The 23,306-nt window shown below is 46.1% G+C and overlaps 1 protein-coding gene across 10 annotated transcripts; it reads left to right on the top strand.

The window, feature by feature from the left end:
- Positions 1 to 408: 408 nt before the first annotated feature.
- Positions 409 to 21,948, top strand: LOC118509728 (guanine nucleotide-binding protein G(q) subunit alpha). Of its 10 annotated transcripts, XM_036050850.1 has the most exons (10): positions 409 to 1,269; positions 6,480 to 7,611; positions 11,426 to 11,610; positions 11,838 to 11,992; positions 12,392 to 12,520; positions 13,237 to 13,365; positions 14,558 to 14,687; positions 14,799 to 14,952; positions 15,570 to 15,677; positions 16,129 to 16,462. In XM_036050850.1, exons 2-10 carry the CDS (start codon positions 7,494 to 7,496, stop codon positions 16,209 to 16,211), a joined length of 1,191 nt encoding a protein of 396 aa, XP_035906743.1. In that variant the 5' UTR covers positions 409 to 1,269; positions 6,480 to 7,493; the 3' UTR covers positions 16,212 to 16,462. The 10 variants fall into 10 exon arrangements, with proteins under 10 accessions (XP_035906743.1, XP_035906741.1, XP_035906740.1 ...); XM_036050848.1 differs by lacking the exon at positions 12,392 to 12,520; XM_036050847.1 differs by lacking the exons at positions 12,392 to 12,520; positions 15,570 to 15,677 and adding an exon at positions 15,115 to 15,222.
- Positions 21,949 to 23,306: the final 1,358 nt, after the last annotated feature.

Raw genomic sequence — 23,306 nt, 5'->3', positions numbered from 1 at the left:
TCGCTATCGAAAAGCTAAATGATAAAAGATTGATTGAAAGACGAAAAAAGTCTTTGTATGATAATAATTTCGGTTTATTAGAGAAGTATTTATTTTTTTAATTTGGACTAAATAATATTATTGACGAACTTTTGCGTTCATCGGTGCCAACTATCAATAAAGGCAAAGACTTTGTGCTAAAGGCCAGGGTACATGATGCGAGATGATAAAAAGATTTCTCTAAAAAGGTTAAAGGGGGGATATGCGAAATCTTCGAAAAGATAAGCGAAAGAGGATGTCCTCCTTCCCATATAGTCTTTGGGTTGTTTGTTCGAATTTGTTTCGGGTTGTTTGGGTAGGCCGGATTGTACCGTTCCCGGAACGGATGAGAGCGGATGGCCAGTGCTGGTCGTTTTCGAAGGTGGATAGGATTGTATCGTTTCTGTCGAGCGCTGCACATCACTAGCGGGAAGAGCGCAGAAAAAGCAGCAAAGAAAAAGTCTTTTCTTTTCACGGTAAAAGAAAACGGTGGCGATTTTGGCCTGCCTTCGCAAACTAAATCGAGCCGGAAAAGTGCATCCGGTCGAGCTGTCCGGGAAGCAGTTGCGTTCGCGAGTGCGTGTTGCTAGCGGAGCCCTCACGCCCCGAAGCTGTGCAGAAAACATATCCGCCGATCTGTCGAGGCCCAGCGAGACGACGACCGCGTCATCTTAATGGCCGATTGAGCAAAACCGTGCGCGTATTCTCCCGTGTGTGTCGAGAGCAGAGCCCTTTGCCGTGGTGTACGTGAATGCGTGCTTCCGGTACCATCTTTGTCCATCCGTCTTTACGACCCTGTGTGTGCGGCAGGCACGCACGGCCACGGTCAAACGGTACACCACCCAGTCCGCTGCTGCTGTTGCCGCTGCTCATCCCGTCCCCGATCCATCCGGGAGTGTGTGGGGAGGACAGTGTGGTGGTTGCGCCCGCTCCGAGAAGGAAGAAGGAAAAGTGCAACGGCGGTACGTTGTCCGTGGTGCGAGGAAAACGTACGCGAAAATACACACAAGGGCGGGGTGGCGAAATCCGCACCGTATTCGACCGACTCCAGTGTGTCGTCGTGAGGCGAGGATGATTCTCAGTTGCGCGACGCAAGTGAGATGAAAAGTGTGCAAAAGTGAACGTGAATTTGTCGCGGAGGGAGTGAGGGGTAGCGAGAAGGAATCGTCTTACAGGCTGCGGCTGCTCGGATGATGGTGGTGTCGAATTAAACTCCCGAAACAAGTGCATTCAAGTTGGCGGAAGCAAAATGTAAGAAACGCAGATTTCTCTCTATCCATACAACGGGGTGGCCACAATGGGCGGTGTGTCATATTTGTCAGCATCTGTGTTCCTTTGCCGTGCAAAAGTCGTGAGGATGATGCAGTCAGTGTAGTGGTGATATGGTAGTGGTAGAAGAAGTAGTGGTAGTGTAGTAGTAGAAGTAGCAGCAGTGTAGTAGCAGCAGAGGTCGATGGGATCAGCTTGTCATTTCCTCAGATCTTGGTTTTGGTAGTGAGACGAGATGAGCGGTGAGCGTGAGAAACGTAGCGTTTTGTAGGAAACCGAAAATGGTTCACCCTTGCCGCTGCAACGATTACCTTTGGGGTGCTAGTAGAAACAATCGCTTATCATTGGGAATACTGACGACCACACATTGTGCATCGATCGTTGCAGCATGATTGACAGTACAAAAGCGTCGCGAACGGTGTCCAAATGAGTCACACTGCAGAGCGACCGTGAGTTTGGCCGTGTCGTGAATGGACGTGAAGAGTCGTGCGTGTGTGCGTAGTGAGATGAGATGACAACACCGGAACATGGACTGCTCTTGGTGAAATGGTGGAATATGAGAACCAAGTGTTATTTTTTTCTTGCTGCATCGCATTATAAACGGTACCGAATAGGTTGCAGACGAACCAGCAAGAACGGTATTTAATGCTAGCAAATAGTGTGTCACGGGGAAGTCTTTATCAGGCAAACCAGCACAAGCCAGCGCAAGATATATATACATATAGATAGAGAGAGAGAGATAGAAAGGGAGAGAGCGCGCGGGTCCGGCCAGGCAGGGGAGAACATGAATGAGATGAAAATCTGCCTCGCCCGATAAAATAAATCAATGATGTAAAACGCGCATACCGACCCACAGTCCCAGTCCCAGTAGGCGATGATGATAGTCTCTGAATATTTTCAGTGAGAGCCAGAGAGTGGCTGGTCCACACCGTAGGTGATAGTGAATTGAGCAAGAACCAGAGAGCGTCTCCAATTCACCGTCGCTCCACCACCCACCTGACGGCTACCACCTTTGCTTCCGCGGTGGATCCGTGCGATCCGTACGGTTTGCTGCGAAGCGAATATGGCAGCAGCATAGCGCTCCCTGTCGATGCCGCCGACAGTGTGTTTGCGTTTTGCGGTGGAAAACTGTTTTTTCCCCCCCAGTTGCGTGTGAGCCTTGTGTGCATGGTGAAAGAGAACACCGCACGAACGGCCGTGTAACCGCTGGAGCCGTAGCATGTTTGAGTGTGTATGTTTGTGCGCTTGTATTTCGTCCCTATAGCTACGCGAGTCATTTTCCCGATCTCACTTCTGACGATCGAGAAAAGATGAAAAGTTTTCACGCTTGATATTCTCCCAGCAGAATGAAAATTATTTCCAGCAGCTTAAAGTTGTGTGATAATGCTCGAGTTTGTTATGCCACAGTCCTCGTATTCTTGGTAATCGCAGAAAGTGATGAAGAAATATACAACGGTTTACCATCAACCGGATGTCGGTTCCGATTCGCTGTTATCCAAAAGCAGTGAAAATCTAAATGACTTTTATGCAGCGTCCGTTCATACGGCGGGACTCGCGGAGACCATCTCGTATCCTTCTTGTCAATACAAGCTTAGAACTTGGTTGGTCTGCTATTTCTAGCTTCTTTGGCTTACCTATAGCGAACTGATCTATAACATTTTTGGTTATTGTTGTCTCATAAAAAAGCTCGTAAAATTCAACTAACAAGTAGCCGAAATGGACAAATATTTGAAGAACCATACACTCTAGTTTTGCTTCAAGATTTAAAGTCTAAATCATTTAGACACATATTTGTTGCAACCCAGTGACATTTGGAATTTTCTAGGTATAGTTCTTCTATACAAATGACTTACATATCTTCTCAATTTGAAGTTTGTTTATCCACACTGTTCCCGGGCAGTCAGAGGCAGCTAGTGCAATTGCAATGCTTGCAAAACAGGGACAATAAGATCGATTCGGAGATGGAGTCGATGGGGTATACATTGCTCGCTATGATGCTAGATATATTACATTGGATGTCTGTAAAACAGCGTATAGTATATCAAGCTATGCCTTTTAATTACTCAATGCTCTATTGAGCTACTCAATGCCAACAGATGAATAGAATGCTTGAACACTAGGAGAATTTGAACGCAAATGTGTACAGTGCGTCCTGCCACAGCGTAAACTGTGCGCCATTTGTTCAATGAATCAATCAATCTTTGATTATGATGATATGATACTGCTGTTAAAGAAAGAACGAGACGACATAGGTTTGAACCACGCGCGTGCTCAGCTGGCGATAAGCATGAGTTTTATGAGCCATCTTACATGATCACTACTGATCTACACATTAGGACTTGCGCATTCCAGAAATGTATGCATAGATTGCATCTTTTACCGCAGTGCAAGTGTAACGCTTTCATTCATTGATAGTTTATTATATTCATAAGAAAGATGCAGAAATTATGAATTTATTAACCAGCAACGTAGCACCTGGGGCCAGTCCTGGAAAGTGGTGGACAAAGATTCATGTTGGGGGAAAATTTGGCCCATTGTACATAATGGACAGCCCGGTAGTGGAGCAGGACCGGTGTTCACATCCCATCGAGACCGCCTCCCCGTACGCAGGGCTGACCGACTACCATGCTACGGGTAACATCAAGTCACGGAAAGCCAAAATTGACTGGCCAAGACCTTTTGAGGTTAAAGTGCCGACGAAGAAGATGAAGAAGAAACATATCCTAGCGTTAATTTCGTCCTTCTCCAACCTTTTTTCGGGGTAACGGGGACGTTCAGCGAGTGGTGTCTCTTGTGCAATGCTGTCCTAAAAGTAGCAATTATGAATAGGCTGTGTAACGGAGTAATATACATAAAAAAGGGAAAATAGCCATTCTCAAGGCATGCCCACCAGCCCACACCCTACGGAGCCTGGCGTGTCCTATTCGTTGTGTGTGTCTAATGAACAATGAACCTGTTTTATATTTGATCGTGTTAAACTCTAAGAAATAGGTACACCGGGGATCGCGTAGGTTCCTGTTAGGTAATAAATCGCATATGGGGGATTTATACCCCTGTTGTCGTCCCTTTATTATGTCAGATCAATTCAATCGATGCGCTCAGCTAGATTCTCCTTAAGGGATTTGCTGTGTGCTGCGGTGGTGTGTTTTCCCTTTGGGGGTCGCTATTATCGTTCGATCGGGGGAAGGTCATTGTCCATCTTGCCAGGCGCGGTCGGTTCTGACTTGCTGGCATAACAGCTATCCTGAGCAATCTCGAAGAAAAAAGCATCGTTACGCAAGATGATGGGGGATGGGGGAAGGGGGGGGGGGAGTTGGGGCACACATTTCAATCAATACCTTCTCGTAGGACTTTTTAAAGTACACACACACACAGAAACGACTCTCTGACGTCGAACCAGAAACCGATAATTGTCCAGCCGCGTGTAATGTCAAGCAGTTTCGGTGTCAAATTGTTCACTTTCCAGTCATACGGACACTGTCAGCCGCTTAATCCACTTTCGAAGGATTTTGATAGCCAGGGCCAGGGCAGATTGTGGGGCTTTCGGTGGTGTCACGTGCAAGCGTGCCAGCAAGGTGCTTGAAGCTTGGAAGCAACCACCGCCGCCGGCCACAGGAAGTGTGTGCATAATTAAATTAAATCTTCTGTTGCGACCCAGCACGATCGGTGCGTTATGGGAAAGGCACAGAACGGGGCTGGGTGGTAGTGAAGCAAGATGAGTGGGTGGGGTACTTGCAGCTGCAGACTTCTTCTGTCACTTCCTGGCTCCTATCAACCAATCGTCGTGTTTGGAAGCACAAAAGTGAAAACCCCAGAACTCACGTTTATGGCACACACGAAAAGAAAATCAGCCTCATACCGTTGGTGTGTGTGTGTGTGTTTGTACCGGTGTAGTAAGTTGTAGTAAGTCTGCACTGGTAATAATTGTTGTGGTTGTTGTAATTCTCGTATTTTGTCCGCTAAAAGGAAGACCCACGAACGCTTTCTGCCAAGCGTATTCGCGCCATGTTGACCTTCCTTCGCAGCGATACGATTTGAGCTATGGCCACCACCTTGGGGAATACGGTTATGTGTGCATGGGTGTGTGCTTGTGCGTGTGTGTGTGTGCACATCAAGCAGAACTACAGTGTCCATGGTCCTGTTGGAAGACACCCCACAAGGGAAGGACAGGTTGATCTAACGCCAGGCCAGCAGCAGCGTGCGTCGTCCGTGCGGACACACAACCCAATAATCGATGCATTTTAATTTGTAGAAAGAGGGAGCCTATAAAAGAGCTTCGCGAATCGCGACCACTTCCAGTACGTACCTGCTTGGTGTCACCGCCGGACCGTGTTCTTCCGCAGCGCCAACAACTAGTGAATCTCCAGTGCATTCTGCCAAGGGTGTGTGTTGTCATTTCAAATCAATCGAACAACTTTCCTTCGTGTGTACAAGCCCTCAGCTATCTCGCTCGAGTGGTCGCTTTCGGGTGGACACTTAATTCCGCACTCCTCCAAAACCAAGATCGTACAGTTAAGCGTTCAGCGTCCTTAATTACATTTGGTGGACATTTTGACCATAGTTGTCTTTATCAAGTCCTTCGCCGTGTCGGCGGGTCCCTGATCAGACCTTCGAATGTCTGTGTGAGTGTGTTTGTGCTTCGTGCACTTCGGGAGTGAGTTTTGTCGTTCTATGCACCAGGCAGCAGCAAAGTGTGAAAACTTGATCGAAGAGCCACCGACAGTCGGTTTCAGTCGTCCTAGCAACAGTGTGGTGGATCAATCCAACAGCTAGCCTTGCAAAGTGATCTTTGTGGTAGGGTGTGGAACATCTCTGGTACAGTATCTGGACTCTGGATTCTTGACGCGTCCACTGGTTTGCTACTGACTGAAGGATCCGTGCTCCAAACGTGCTTCTTTTAGTCTTCTTCGATTGGGTTTTTTTTTCGTATGCTTTTCCGGTTTAATTAGATTGACAGAGTTTTGATGTAACCCCATACTCACTAGTTCACTCTAGTTGCTCTTCCTTGCAGAACTAGAAATCGTAAGAAAGGGTGGTGTAGTGTACTTGTGATCGATCGTGCGTCATGTTGTTGACCCCCAGGCCCTTTATCGCCTTGTCTGTCTGTGTGTGTTATCCTTTTTCACGATTATTTCCTTGAAGTTAACCTTTTTCTCTCTGTTTCTACTATTTTATTTTTTCCATCAATCTAGTTTTCGTTGGTTATCGTTTACGTTATCGCGTTCAGCCTGCGCATTTGATGAGCCTTCTCCATCGGAGCACTCCCGTTCACTGGGTACGGTAGCACTGAACCACACGTAAACGGCGGCCCGTAGACGACCGGAGGTGTATACAACATAGGCTGACGGAGCCGGATCGACACACACACACGTACACATACACACAGGATACGAATTTTCTCAATCCCCTCAGCCCCTAAGCAACGTCGCTTCGCTGGCCCGGAAGATTTGCACGCTGGCCGTGTTCTTCGACGTCGATCGGCGGAAGTGAAGTAGAACGAGCGCGTGTCGTGTCACCCTGTGCATGTGTATGTGTGTGCGCGCGTTTGAGTTTATCTGTGGTGCGGAGTGGTGCCTCCAAAACGTGTGATCCTCCGAGGTTTGCGAAGCTTCCCACTCGTCTCGTACACACATCACATCGTCACCCCACCAACTTGCACAACCCGGGGGGGCGCAAGAGAAGACACCGCGGAGATCAACCAGCAGCAGCGAGGGGCAGGGTGTGTGGTGGATAGCGGTGGTATTTTGTGATAATTGAATTAGTGCAATAATATACGGCGCAGTCAGGAAGAAAGGCCGACCGGCGCGGGCACTGTAAGGCATCATATGTCAGCATAGCACGTGCTCACGGAAACTCGCGGAACAGTGTGACGGTACAGAGTGTGTGTGTGTGGGTGTGCGTGTAGTAGCAACACGGTAAGGAGAAAATCAAAAGTGAATCCTCGCTAGTGCGAACACCCGCCTCCCCTGGCGGTAGGCAAATAGTGGTGTGTGTGTGTGTGATCATACATAGCTTAAGCGGGGCCCAGGTTTGTTGCGATCGGGGATAGCGGCTTGTTGCGACAGGATTCGAAACAGCTAGGAGCAGACCCCGACACTCACCGCCCACTGTTCGGCAACCATTCTGCAATAATAAATACAACAAGAAAACAAAACACGAGAGGATAACGGAAGCCACCGGAAGCGCCTGCATCCAATCCCGCCAGCATGGAGTGCTGCCTGTCCGAGGAAGCCAAAGAGCAAAAGCGCATCAATCAGGAGATTGAGCGGCAGCTGCGACGAGACAAACGAGATGCGAGGCGAGAGCTGAAACTGTTACTGCTGGGTGAGTTTTAATTGATGCCATGAAGCCAAAACCGTTGTTGGTAACCCATTTTTTTGCCTTTTTTGTGCAACGATGGGAACGTGCGTGGCACAACGACCAGGCGTCTCCATCACAGTTCTTTCAGTTAATTTGGTCCCTGAAAATGTATCCAACCGATACTTAGCTAAAATTTAAAAAAATTCCCCACTTTTTCGTACGGGTTACAACAAGCATTTAAAACAACCCGTAATTTGACACTACAAATACGCAATGTAATGTGTGTGTGTGTGTATCAGGTTCTTAATTTTCCTGGGCTAAGTGTTGTGGGCATTAACATGTTGTACTACAAGTAGCCGTACGGAAGCAAGAAAACCCGTTTTGCCTTCTCTTCACTAACCGCGTTTTGTTGTAATCGAGGTGAGAGAGAGCACCCGGTGAGTTGAAAGTCGCATTTTTTCACCGAATTCTCACGCCCGATGAAAGAAGGTAATTCCAGTTCACCCCATATAGCTCGTGCAAATAAAAATGGAAAACAGCTTTTCACCGTATTTGTCTGTGTTCGAGAAGTACTCACAATGCTTTACTATTTTAGTTGGGTGCCTGTGTGTGTGTCGAGCGAGAAGGATAAAGATCAGACAACGAAAAGGCGAATAAAAACATGGTGTTTTTATGTTTATTTGTAATTGTGTTGTTCCCTGGAAGCTTCTAATGTGTTACACTTTTACTGCTACTGGTTAAACTTTTTGTGTATCCCAGTTGTCGTATTTCCTGCTAGCTTTTGGGCCGCGAAATTTCCACTATGAGCTCGGTATGGGCTGTGTGAGAAGAAAGTGAGCATTTATGAGACGCGAGAGCGCTCAGCTCACCACCGTTCATTCATTTGTGTGTGGTGGCAAAATGATGATGATATCGATGGAGGCGCATGATGCATGGAAAAAGCGTGAACGAAAAAGATGGGGAAACGAAAATAGGCAAATCCCCCAGCCAGTAAGCAGGAAAAGGGAGATGACGCCGGGGGTGAGAGAAAAGCGAATCGCTCGAACCCGGTACGTAACGCGCATGCCTGCGCACCAACGGACAGCCTGCTAGGCACTGTGTATATACCAGTGGTGTGCAGTGCAATTTCGGTTCGTTCTTGTGGGAAATATCGTACTGTCATTGATTCAAACAGTTCTTCCAAAATCTTGCTCTCACTCTCTCTCTCGCTCTCACTCTCTCTGTCGGTTTAATTGTTTCTCTTCTCGCATTCGTTCGATTGCTCAGTCCGGTTGGTGTGATTTCAACAAATTTCCCTGCCCCCAACGACTGTTCTCGCCCTTTAGCCAACCGCCATCACCCCCCCCCCCCAAGATAGGTGGGAAAGTTAGGAAAGATGCGCCCTCTTTTTTAATTCTGGTCCACAAAACGTACGTTTTCCGGTTTCTATGAAGCAAAGATGAAACTGCTTGCAAGCCATCTTTAGTAGTAATGTAAAGCCAGATCAAAAATAATTATTAAACAAATATGTATAAACACCTTTGACGAAGGCGACCCGGGACTAGCCAGAGCAGATTCCATTGAAAGGATTCTGCATTAGGTCGAGAGTAACACACCTTCACATAATACCTTAAACAAGTACCTACAGCCTAGCTAATTCATTCAGCCTCGCTTCATCATTCTAACAGAAGTGTGTGTGTGTGTGTCTGTATGCGTGAATGAGGTCGGATTTCATGAATGATTCTTCGATGGGCCAATTTCCTCTCGGTCATGATGCGGTGTACCAGAGTGGCTAGTTGACTCGTTGATTGTGGAGCCTGCGTTGATGTGTGTAGATGGAAAGGCTGCAGAAGCTTTCATCCACAATTCCAAATAGAGCGTAATGAGCTTTTTTTTTTTGAGAGCAATTGCGAGTAGAGTAGACAAATTTGTCCCTATTCACATCTCCATATTTATTTTTTGTTTTGCTTCTATTTCGATTGATTTTACACCCAACCGACCCAAAACCCCGTATAAAACTCAGTCGATGAGAAGAAAAAAGTTGTCAAGTGTGTTGTTTGCTGTTGTTGACCAGCAGAAAGGAACCAGCAGAGGTAGAAACGGTGTCAAGCAAAACTGAACCGAAGGCTGGAGCGCCCACCACCTTAAGGTGGTCGCCAACAATGGGAGAGTAAACAAATCATTAGCGTATAACTAGTTAAATGGGCATTACGCTAATCGGTCGCCGTGCGCGGTTTTGCGATGGTAACATCGTTGACCGTCTGCTATTACACATATATCCGTCCAAGGCAAAGGTGACACTTCAGCTGCTGGGTATGTCCTGTGTCTGTGTGTGTGTGGAGTGGCCAATGTCAGCGATACCATCCAGGTGAAAATTTTAGCATCGTACTAGAACTGCTTTCCGCGTCTCGGTGGGCTGAAAAGAAACATAAGCTAATATATCAAGGCTAATATGTTTTACACACCTTACAGTGATCGTAGTATAACAGCAACCGAAAAGCAAATGCTCAAGACAACGAACATCCCTCTGCCTGTCCACTACGTAGAGAAACTAATCAGGAGAAATATCTCATTTCTGGCATTCTTTGACTTAATTTTACCCGTAGTAAAGTAGTCAACCCTACGTACGGGGAGAGGCGGTCTGGGTGGGATTTGAAACCCAGCCCTGCCGTGTAAAGGCCGCCTGTCGCTGTTGCCTCGGCCACCGGACCGCCCCAAATGATTATATTGACGCATTTGACAAAGCAGCGAAGGTGGTATGGCTGAAATGAAAACAAAACCACCACATCAAAGAATTAGAATGTCCCACTAGATCTACGGACAGTAGTAAGAATCCCTGATGCTGGCGTGACCTCATACATAGGAAAGGTTCTTTCATGCTTTTAAAAGATTCCATACTTGGACTTGGTCCTAACACAAAAAGATCCGGAATGAGCTGTCCCATTCGGTCAGTTTCTCTGAGGAATGGAAGTGGCATGCCAAAAGACCCTTCGAGATTGTAGCTATTACCAACGATGAAATGAAGGCTATGTTTTTCCCTTAAAGCTTTTATGAGCTTAGGTTTTATGAAGAAAGAGTTTGCAATTGGTCTGAAGGCTGATTTGGCCTAATGGGAATCGGAATTTGAATTATCCAATGCGGACATTCATCTCCATAAGAGAACAGGATCCACCTTGAAAGCGACTGATCGTTTGCAAGCTGTCCGAGCATCTCCTCAATCTTGGAATACTTGCTCCTAGAATTACAATAGTACTAACCACTACTTCTCCAAATCTCCTTAATAATATAAAAATGTGTCGTAATGAGAGATGATCTTGGCATGTAACCCCCGGAGATGTGTATAGTAGCCCAGTAACCGGAACAAAAAAGCTAGCAGCTTATTATAAAGCAGCAGTAACTTCCTCCCCAAACGCCATATCGATTGGGACCATACAAAATGATCGATCTTGTGGAATCATCTCTAAGTTCTGCTTCAAGTAGCTGCTTTTGCTATGTGTATTTGACGCTATGTGTCGGAATAGGAAGTGTAAAGGAAGAGACAGAGAGACTGAGAGACAGAGCATCATCGGTAGGACATCACCCGAAAAGGCCCGGAGGTTTATGGCACTCGGTGTTTATGTTTGCCGTTTTGCACAGATCGGGCTCCCTTTTTAGCATTTGAAGTTGATAAGACACAGTACAGTGAGATGATGATGAGTGTAGTTGTTTTATGTTATGGTTCGTGTTTGCGATAGCTTCGCAGTGACACGTGCTTCAGGGGTCCGTTCCTCCACCTTCGCATGCATATAGTGTCTATCTATTCCGAAGGTACCATCCTATCGTTTGCTCAACCGTTCTTTTTTTCGTGTTTCTTCCCCAGGTACTGGTGAATCGGGTAAATCAACATTCATCAAGCAGATGCGTATTATTCACGGCAGCGGCTACTCGGACGAGGACAAGCGGGGCTTCATCAAACTAGTATACCAAAACATTTTCATGGCGATGCAGTCAATGATACGAGCGATGGATCTGCTGAAGATACTGTACAGTGATCCGGCAAATATCGTAAGTGCACACGGTCGGCCACGGTCACGGACGATGAGCGCGCAGCGCACAAACTTGATCATCCGCAACACCCATCCATCCATCCATCCATCCCGCCCAAGTGCCCGCGGTTGGTGGTGGTTGTGGAGGTGGTGGAGGATCCGGTTTCTCGCTCGCTCCGGTCGCCTGTCCGGCATTATGCAATGGTTGTAATCGGTTCCATTTCACTCCACCGTCTTTCGTTGTAGGAGCATGCCGAGCTAATACGAAGCGTAGACTTCGAGACAGTGACCACATTCGAACCGCCATACGTTCAAGCAATCAAAGACTTATGGGCCGATGCGGGCATCCAGGAATGCTACGACCGAAGGAGAGAGTATCAGCTAACAGATTCCGCCAAATAGTATGTGCCGTTTCCGATCATTCCCCTGCTCCGCTCTGCCCCGCTGAGAGAGCGTTCGAAAGAATTTAAGTTCTGTTATCCTCTTTTTCTACTCCGACCGCTACCATTATAACAATCGATTATATTGGTGTTGTATTTGTTTGTTCCGTATAATTTACGTTTGATTGATTTAATTGGAAACCCGGTCGGTGTTTATTTGCAGAGTTTTTGGTTTTAGATTTGCGAATAGAAAACGCTTTAATTAATGTTCTTTTTTGTTCGTTTGCATTTCATACTCTGTCGCTGTTTAAGCGAACGGATTGTGAGCGCAATAGCAAAATTCGCATTATTACCTTTTCAAATGTCGTTTACCCCAAAACCCTTACTGATCCTCGTCTGTCATCTCCTTTCGTCGTTCAGTTACCTTATGGAGATCGATCGTGTTGCGGCAACAAACTATCTTCCAACGGAGCAGGACATTCTGAGAGTGCGTGTGCCCACGACCGGCATTATCGAGTATCCCTTCGATCTGGAAGAGATCCGGTTTAGGTAGAGTTTTGCTGGATGAGAAAAACTTTTTACGAACCGGCAGCAAAAAGTTTTCATCACTCCCTCCCCTCTCTGTTACACACTTCTCTGTCTATCTGTCGTCGTTACATGTGTATTTTGTTTTTTCTTTTGAATGCCTTCTCTTAAGTTTGCATGCGCAGTGAACGGTTTTCGTCCATTGCTGTCGGTTGGGTTTTGCGATGCTGTTTGTTTGTTTGTTTCTTTGTCCACTTGAATAATCCACACATTCCACACGTTTCTTTGCTAACACTTTTAATTTTTAAATGACCGGTTAACGGGGTTCCGTTTGCTTCATCGTTCATGCTCTGTAATGTGGAGGAAATCCGCATTGGCAACTGTAACCACTGCTGTCGTCTGCGTGTGTTTTGGTGAAGTTAGATTACACGAGAAAGTCACGCTTTTTATACATAATCCGCTTGCATGATTTAGCCAACGGTTTAGCTTTGCAGTGAAACAATTAATTGTCAGATTGAGTGAGGTACGAAAGGGGAAGACATTGGTTGTATCATCGTCGGTTCTTATCAAATTAAATCATTACTAGAGTCTGTGCGTCTTGTTGCGGAAGGTTTGAGGCAAAAACGAAAAATTCCAATCCCAAAAATGACAGAACTAAGGTTTTTTTGGCGCCCAACTGTAACATCTTACACCATCATCGGTCCAATTCTAATTCCGTCGCCCATTATCTCACTATCCAGCTACTTAAGCGATTTGGCACGTATCGAACAGGAAGATTTTCTCCCAACTGAACAAGACATTCTCAGGGCTAGGGCACCGACAACGGGCATTTTAGAGTATCCGTTCGATTTGGATAGCATCATCTTTAGGTATGCCAATATTTTAACTATTCTTCGCCCCTTTTCTTCCTATGCGCGCGCCTCCACCTCTTGCTTGCTGTCGCCCGTGTCTATTACACGGTCGCACAGTACAGTGTGCGCGCGCGTGTCTATAGTGTAAAATTGCTAGATGTACTGTTGTTGTACTGTTGTTGCGGGAAAGTGTTGGGAGGAAAACCCGGCGAAAAATTGTAAGCTAAGCAAGTCGTACGTGTTTCATTCTGGTGGTGCTACTATTGTTCTTCTGCTTTATTGTTTTGCTAAAAGAAACACATGTTTGGTTTTGCTTGGGCTATTCCATTACTGAAGTGCGGCAGGTTTTACTATCATAATACACTGATTGTATGAGAAATGTTTCACTGGGGTGTGATATATATGTATGTATATACGTTGGATGCCATGGATCAGATCACTTCGGACCATTTAGCGACTATTGATCATCTAAATACATCTCACTCTATGGTGCTAACCACGGGCGCCTGCTTTCATTACATTCATTTCCGTCTCTAAGCTCCAATCATCGGATGAAGGGAAGTTAAAAGTATATCGTAGCCGCTCACAAGGTTGTGAAGCAAGAAAAAATGCGAACAAATATGGTTAAGAAATTTCATTATTTACCAATCACTTAAAGGAGTGGGCCTTCATACGGCAGAACCGAAGTTCAGATCCCATCCGGACCGTTCCCCCGTAGTGAGGACTGATTATTCAGCTAGAATAGGCAGGTGATGATCTAAGAGATCGTTAGGCCATAAACGAAAGCGAGTGATCAATGGTGATCGTAGACAAGTGACAAGAAGATAGACTTCTTGTTACCTATTGATGCTTGAACCACTACCCAAAGTTAAACATATTCGCATTTTTTCCTGCTGCACCAGATACACCTCTAGACGTTGATCATCTCTCATTGTACATTGTGACCAATCATCTTAACAATCATATTTTACATACGTGTTAAGTGTTTAGATTGCTTTTGATAAACGAAAGCTAGCATGCTTGTAATTGTAACAGCCCCTGCCTGCCGTCTGCATTAACACCCTTCCTTAATGATAGTTGTCGTTTAAGCGTTGGATGCGCCCCGGACGCGTAGAAAGCAAGTGTAATAATATTTCCCTTTCTCCCGGTTTGTATGTGCCGCACGGTGACCGTGCGCTCGGCTTCCATCGGCTGCTCGCAACCCCCGCAGGATGGTAGACGTCGGCGGACAAAGATCTGAGAGAAGGAAATGGATCCACTGTTTCGAGAATGTGACATCAATCATCTTCTTGGTTGCACTGTCGGAGTACGATCAGATTCTGTTCGAATCGGAAAACGAGGTAAGCAGGTTGAGAATGAAATCCCGAAGGCTCCCATGCTTTCTTTTACAAAACACGTTTCGTTGCTCTTTCTCTCTGTTTCTTTGCCGGGACGACCGATACCAACGGCAGAATCGAATGGAAGAATCGAAAGCTTTATTTAAGACCATTATTACGTACCCATGGTTCCAACATTCGTCGGTGATTCTGTTCTTGAACAAAAAGGATTTGCTGGAGGAAAAGATCATGTATTCACACTTGGTAGATTACTTTCCCGAGTACGATGGTAAGTTTTCGCAGCCAAGGGATTTGATGCCCTAGAGGAGAGGGGGATGGGGGGATTGAGGTTGCGGGTCGGGTCATATAATGTTAATTACAATGTTCTCAACTTTCCACCGAACAACCACGATCCACACATCAACAAAAAAAAAAAATTACAAAAACACAGGACCGAAGCTGGATGACGTGAAGGCGCGCGAGTTCATTTTGAAAGTTTACCTGCGCGAAAATCCCGATCCAGACCGAATGTGTTACTCCCATTTCACGTGCGCCACAGGTCAAGAAATTTACTTTTTACGTTGATTTTGTTTTATTGCGTAGCGTAAAACCTATTGCTAGTTCAAACTGTGTATCGCTCGGTGGGATCCGTTCCGCTAGGCGGGCCGCGGATGTCCTTACAACTATTATATCGTATCACGTGTGGATGTGGCTCTCATAATCGTTCATCTGTCTATCCTCGTTTTGTTGAGTACTTAATCTTAAATGATTGTAGCCAGCTCTCTGGTGCGTTCTTACGCTATCGACCGGAAGCTATCGATCGCCGCTACCCTATCGCTGTTGAAACTTGCACACCACTCATTCATGCATTCCGCCCCTATCTTTCACGTATGTACCACAACACAGGACCACAGCGAGATGCAATAGCTGCCAGAGAATTTATACTTCGCATGTTTGTAGACTTAAATCCCGATTCGGAGAAAATAATTTATTCACATTTCACTTGTGCGACAGGTAAGTGTCCAACCGGTCGTGTGCACACACCGGCCACGGCCGGCCCCCTGACTCATCTCCTACTCCCAACCCGCCCCATCATGCTCTTAGCTCTGTCAATTTTGGTTGTCAATTTGGTTTTCTGTACTAGCTGCTTCTGTGGGTTAGATTTGGTTTGACTTGTTTGTTTTGTTTTGTTTCGCGTACAGCCGGTTCATAAGTAAGTTTAAATTGTTCCAATTAGCATTGGATTAGTGAAATCGTTTGGTTGGTTTTTTGATTTGTTTAAGTTGTTTGAATGATTTACTGAATTGTGTTTCTCTACTTTCTTTCTCTACCTTTTGTTTAATGCTTACCCAAATTTATTAACCAATTTATAACTGGATTTGCAACGCGTACCCTCTGCTGTTCTACTGCTGGTGGGATACAACAAACGAACGGCAACATCGCTGCTTTTGCACACCGACAATAGATACGGAAAATATTAAGCTCGTGTTTTGCGCCGTAAAGGATACGATCATGCAAACTGCGCTGAAGGAATTTAATTTGGCTTAATCTAATCGTCGTTTGGCACATCTCGAATGCCAATGAGTTGCTAGTAAATTTCGCGTTTTCTCTTGCGTTTTCCTCCGGCCAGCCGGAAAGGAAATGAAGCTTTGCTGAAGGTAGTAAAATTAGCGTGTCGAACATGATGGCAAAACCAAAATTCCCTACACGACGCTCTCTTTGCTGTGCTGTACACGGTTTTTCTTTAAATGCATTACGAATAAAGGGTTCGATTGTTAGCTAAAACACACAAAAGGTTACCGGTTACCGTTTGAGTTTGAGTTTCTTCTCTCCACTGCCTTTACCTTCCTGCTCATTCCCATTCATACACACCACCCTACATTCCTGCTAACCCTTTTTGGGGTGGCACACGCTGTAGTTTATCGCTAATTGTACTGTTTGTTTCTTTGTTTCCTCCGCGGACACCATACCTCGCAGATACGGAAAATATCCGGTTTGTGTTCGCCGCCGTCAAGGACACGATACTTCAGTCTAACCTAAAGGAGTACAATCTGGTCTGAACTCGGCGTGGCAACACAGTGCTTGCTTGCCATTGGCACCGGCGTTTCGGTACCGGCTACAAACAGCAGCATGCGTAATGGTGAACGATCGCTGGCGATGATCTCGTTAACGTCAAAGGTGTGGTATCCCTGTCATCATTATTATTCGCCTTTGGTGCCATCCCTACCGGAACTCTAGCATCATTGTTACCAACCAAACCAACAAACAAACAATTACTACATCTGTGCGCGGATCAGTGTCCCATAACCCCAAGCGGAAGCAGCGGAAGCAGCAGCAGCGGCATCATCATCATGGACGGCCGCCATCCGCTGGCAGCAGGGTTGGATTAAAGTGTAACCCCGGGGGGACAGCAATTTCCTTTTGCGACAACATCGTCGTCACTCACATCACAACACGATCGCGCAATCATCGATCATTCATCGTTCAAGTACACGTGTAGCGTAGTAGCGCGTAGCCAGCAGTAATTTAAAACCCGCCAAAAAGGGGAAACCAACCATCCAACATTCTTCGGAACACTCTTTCCACGGCAGCAGTGAGCGCGGTGAAAAATGCGGCGCCCACAACAGTGGTCCAGCTATTTGCTTTTTTGTTTTTACTGACTTTGACCCATTATTAGCTAAATGTCCGATCTGTCAGACCTTACGCGGGGGGGGGGGGGGGGGGGGGGGGTGCGAGTGCAGGGGGAGGCGGCGACCAGACCAGACCAGAGTTTCATGCTGCACAGTCGCTCTTTCTCTCGCATGGGGTACGGAACGTATTATGTGTTCGGCTGGCTGGCCATTATGTTGTGCAGAAGGAAGGAAAGCGCACTCAAATTGAATCGATATCGTTGGCTTCGATGTTTGCTTCTTACCTTCCCGCCCGTTTTTTTTCGAGTACAGCTGGACAGCAACACCCCCCCTTTCCCACGCATCATCCACACCGGCATATTGAACATTAAACAAAACCGAACATACCTTTTTATTATTCTTCGTAGCGCGCGAGCAAGAAAACAAGCGACACAAAATGCGAACCATTGACTGTTGAGTGTATAAATAGTAATATAACGTGATCTGCAAAACCACACAAACCACACACACACACCAGACCAAATTGTGTTACCATCCCACAATAATGTTTTGCCCGCTCTGTCTGTCGTGGCCACCACTCCATTAGCAGCGCAGCAGGCGAACGGCCGAACCGTTTGCCCCGCACCGTGCTGCTTCATTCGAGACGCATCGCTTGATGAGAGTGGGTGTTAGTGTAACAATTGGTGATTATCCATTATCCTGTTAAAGTAGTGTACTATCTGTATAGATTTGCTGTATATTATTAATTATCTGGACCCCCTCCTGCCCTTCTTTGCTTATTTAATAATACCGCCAAACGTTAAGAAAAAAACGATCACGGACTGCATTCAGTTGATGAAGCCAGCTTCTTGCCACCACCACCACCAACACTCACCAATAATAGGACAATTGTGTTTCGATGTGCATTTTGCTGTTGTTGTTGTTGCTGGTTGGTTGTCTTAGCTTCCCAATTTCTAAGTCACTCGCAGGATCATGGGAAAAAAGGGCTTTCTTTTTTATTATTTGTTTAATCGATTCATTGGAAGTGCATGCTCGCCGTACGTGCTCCGTTTGTGCTGTGTTATGCTGTGTTGCCCTCGACAATGAAACCGCATTCGAAGGCCCAAAAGCAAAGGCCTTTTGTTTGCGTCCGTTGTGGAAGGTGCCCAGATTCATTATGATATTTATTGTCCGTTAAACGTTAAAATGTAGCCGCACGATTCGTTTCGCTTATCACGCTCATCTCGCACTTGCGCACTTCTTCCAGTGAGAGGCCAAGGAAGCAAGGTATGGTTTTTTTCGTTACGATTTTGGCCGAATTGCAATTGAAACGCGAAATATTATTCCAACCCTAAAGCTAATAAATCGACACACACACACGCACACACACATACAGACACAAAGTCGAATGCCCCCCCCCCCTCCACAAAGAGGATTACTATAAACTAACAATACGCGGTGTGTGTGTGTGTGTGTGCGATTCGGACAAACAAATAACTCGAAAATTAAGTGGTGTAGTAATCCCTCTTCGCTTAAGTTATTTGCATTTAGGTGTCGTTGAGTGAGAAAGAGAGAGAGAGAGAGAGAGAGAGAGAGAGAGAGAGAGAGAGAGAGAGAGAGAGCGAGCGAGAAGAGGAGCGCGAGTATTTTAACGCGCGCTTGATTGAATATTAAGGTAATACAATCTGCATTGGACTGTGAATTACAAAACAAAAACGGGAAATAGAAGAAAAAAGCATAAAATAAAACAGTAAGCAATCATTTAAAACTCAAACACCCCCGCCCCCCCCCCCCCCCCCCCCCCCAGGGACAGCCAGTCAGCCAGCCAGCCAGCCAGCCAGCCAGCCATACTAGTGAATAAGGAGCAAGGGGGGCCGGCACTATGTTGATGGCCGTTTGGTGGATGAACGAATTACCGATACCAGTTCGCTTTTCATATCATGATTTTGTGATGATTTTGTGCAGGATATCCTCCACCGTCTCCCCAACAAACACAAACACACACACGCACAAACTATTTGAATGTGATTATTGCTTTCCGAGGCGCGAGTTGGAACTCTCACTTAAGCTTGGCCAGCAGAAGCAGGTTGAACATAGTTTGCTTTCTGAAAGCATTATCCGCTCTTAGGTTGAGATTCTAATTTGAACAAAGAAACAGGCGTCTGTCCAGCCAAGGGTGTAGGCTGTTTTTGTTTTGTATTGTTTTGTTTTTTCGTTTAGTCGTCGTTATTACGTTATTCGCGCCGCTTGGTTCGAGCTTTAGCTTAAGTGTTTGTCCTCAGTTTCGATACAGCCAACCTCCCCGTTCGCTTAGGTACAGTAAGGGTCTGCAATAGAAAGTAGCGGGGAACAACAACCGAACAAAACGATCGGCCAATCATTATCGGCCCACCCTGATGCTAGTACGTACTCTAGGGCACACTATTCGAATGGTTACCTTATCTGTATCAGTTGTTGTTGTTGTCCACCAGCCTCATTACACACACACATATACAGCTCGCGGCAATGTGAATGTGACAACCAACAGCTAATCTAACCCTTAAGTTAACTTAACGCGCGTTGTTTCCGGCTCGAACTTAACCGATGCCGTCGCCGACTCCTAATCTTTCTTCTAGCAAGTAGGGCTTCGAGCACACAAAAATCCCCTTATTACTGGTGTCCAATAAATAAGCTAAAGTAGAACCCGCCCTTTTTCCCGGAGTGTGCGGTTTTCTAAAGAAACAATTGGTGGTGATAAGTTTTTTATTTTGCATCCTACCGCTCACGCGCTCTTCGCCAGATCAAACGAGACAAGTTAGTCATACCACAGCACGGGTTCATGGTTGGGTCTCATACTCCATTAAATTATGCCTCAGGTTGTACTGGCCCAACTCAACACACATAATAGCAGCGGTGGTAGGGCAAGGTTGTATTAGCCTTTTCGGTTTTCGGTTCGGTGTCTACAGCATCCAGGGGGGGTAGAGTTGCAGAAACAAAAAGAAAAAAAAAACTCCTCTTCCAGACAAACATCATGAACGCCGTTTCGGAATTGATGTAACCAAAAACCAACAGAGACGGCATGCAACACACACACTGCAAATTGTGATCACACCTGGTCTGTATTACGGAATTCAACTGCAGGCCACCACAACAGCAACAACAAACACTTTGGAACAACTTTTATCCCAAAAATGGAGAACCAAAGTCGTCATGTTTAGATAGTTAGAAAAATGGATTCTTTCGCAACTGTGGGTGTGTGTGTGTGTGTGTGTTTGCGTGATCGCGCGCGCGGTATTTTAAGTTAATTGTCTGCTGTCTTATAGGTTCGGTTCGAAGGATACGATTGATAAGCAGTGAGTCCGAATTTAATGTCCAATTTTTACACACACACACACACAAGCGTACATACAACACTAACAAAAAGCAGGCGGCAGCAAACAGGAGAAGGAATGTGCCAACAAAGTAAAAGTCCCAAAACAAAAGCTTCACTTAATAAGTTGCCTGCACTCCCCCCCCCCCCCCCCCCCCCTCTGGCCTGTCTCTGATCGGACGCTCGATCGAGTAACAAATTCCGGCATGCGGGGCTTAATCTGTTCCCGCTCCGGTATCGATCGTGCTCGCCCGCGTGTTCGATCGTTTTGAGTTGTCCCGCAATACGCATGGGATGCTGCCCATTTTGTGGCATTTTGTGGCCGCCGAGGAATGCTTTTTTTCCGCAAATCTTACATGCGTCTCAATCTTTCCACTTTCTTCCCTCTTGCTCATCCGCTGTACGATCGCTCACGCCCTTTTAAAAACATTCATCCACATACTGTTGTGCCATTTTCAAACTATTTTTTGATTTTCTCAACAAAAAAAAAGAAAATAAAAATCAACATCGCATCACCAACCCACTTCATGCAGCAGCAGCAGCAGTGTAGCTGAAACAAATGCAAAAGAGAAAAGAAAAAACCATTTAAAATTTAAAAGAAGAAAAAATGTGATTCAAAATTAATGCGTGTGTGTATGCTCCAATTGTCACGCCAAAACAGAAACAAAAAAAAAAAGCTACGAAAAGCTACGAGAGCGGACAGTAATAATATTCCTCCCCCCCCCCCCCCCCCCCAACCCCCTTTCGGAGCTAAAAGAGAGAACACACACGCACACGTGGTAGAAAGAACCGGGGGGGGAAGGCAGGCAAGCATCACGAATCACTAAAAGCGGGTAAAATAAAGCAAGTGAGATCGTGCGAGAGATCACGCGGAAAACATAAGCGCAGCAGAAAAGCACGGGCGGACGGCAAGTGAATACTAAGTAAAACTATTATGATTATCCCGCTTAAGGACAGCACTAGCACCACCAGCCGCCACACACACCACACAAAATGCGCCAGCGACGAGGACAAAATTGCGCCATTGAGGAGATCTTCGATCGGTCGGATTAGGAAAAAAGGTTATGCGCATATGAGCATCATTCGGATCTCTATCTCTCTCTCTCTCTCTGTCTGTCTCTCTACCCGTGGTTAGAGAACGTTACATGTAATAATGAATAGATAAGAGGCAGTAGCCGGCAGCAGCACAGATAACCACATCCATCGCCAGGAGATGATGTGTTGCATGCCACACCGGCGGATGCACTGTGTACATATATACATATATGTGTGCATGAGCGTGCGAGGAAGAGGTGCATTAACCCAAAAAAAAAACAAAACAAAAAAATGGTGATGATACGATGCATCATCATCCCGAGCGCACGGCATTCGAAATCGTATCTTCTAAAGAAACTTACATATATCTCGAACAAAAACAAAAGCAAACCAAAAGTAATATGGTAATGGGTAGGGAGGGCGGCAAGTGTTGTGGCACGAACTCAAGCAGAGTTGCACAATTAAAGCGGAGATAATATTACGCATTACGAGAGGAAGAAGGATGATGATGATGATGATGATGGTAAACGAAGCATTAAATAATGTTTATCATACTAATAATACGAATTGAGACGAAGAAGAAACACCCCTCTATATATATATATATAGATATATACATGCAGAGATTGTGAACCGATCCTCTTTAGCAAAAGTGCAATAAAGGGCGGAAGATGATAACAAGTAAGCAAAAAGTAACAAAACAAAAAAAAAACTACCACATAACAGCAGCAAACCAGTTGGCTCGCGGCAGCAGCAGCAGCTCTTAGAGGTGTGACCAAAGTTTTTAGACCGTGCACAGGTGGGGGCAAAGGCAAATCCCCAACCGTGAGGAAGCGTAGAAGCGTATGTGTACACAAAAGCAAAAGCAAACCAATATATTAGTAGCGAAACCACTAGAAAACCCACATTCTCTAAGCTAAAACGAAACTCGGCCCCGCAAAACTGCAACTTGTACCGTAACGTGCTGCTCCCGCCTAAGTAAGCCGCCTGTTGTTTGCACGATTGTCATCCTCGTTTGGAAGTACGATGACAATCGGACAAGCGAGCGGGCGAAGCGTGGTGCCCGAGGTGACCGAAAGCCGCCTGGCTGCGCTGCCTTCTTTGATCGCTGGCAGGGCAGGCATACAGATGCTGCTCTGTGGCTACTACTGTTCGCTTCGCTAGCTTAAACATGGGCGGCGGAAACATTGTTGCTGGGCGGTAATCAATTCGCCCAATTGATTACCGTCCGGTGGTTCAGCGGCGCCCGGTGAGCAAGCAGCAGCACTAGCCACCAAACACCGCTGTAGATCCCAACCCATCCCAGTGCCGGTGTGACGAGAAGAAGCGCAACCAACACAAAAACAAAAGGGCCAGGCGAACGCTGCTTTCTACCAGCCTTTCGCACGTACGCGCATGTGAAAGGGAACCATCTTTACGTCCCTTGTATCCTTTTGAACCTTCTTCTATCGAACGATTTAACCGATGTGCGATCGCGCTCATGCTCTCTGCTCGTGGCGCGATCGCGGCCCCAGAGATGGAGAGAACCTAATCGTACGCACTCGCAACAGTACTGTATAAATTTCGTCTCGTTTACATTTCTAGCAGTAATCTCTCCCCAGGAAGGGTTCAAAAATGTTGTAAAATGGTTCACTTTCACGGATAACTACG

The sequence above is a fragment of the Anopheles stephensi genome, chromosome 3, assembly GCF_013141755.1.
Source record: "Anopheles stephensi strain Indian chromosome 3, UCI_ANSTEP_V1.0, whole genome shotgun sequence".
In the NCBI taxonomy this organism is placed as follows: Eukaryota; Metazoa; Arthropoda; class Insecta; order Diptera; family Culicidae; genus Anopheles; species Anopheles stephensi.
The sequence above is the reverse complement of the archived record's forward strand: the minus strand, read 5'-3'. Positions and strand labels throughout refer to the sequence as shown.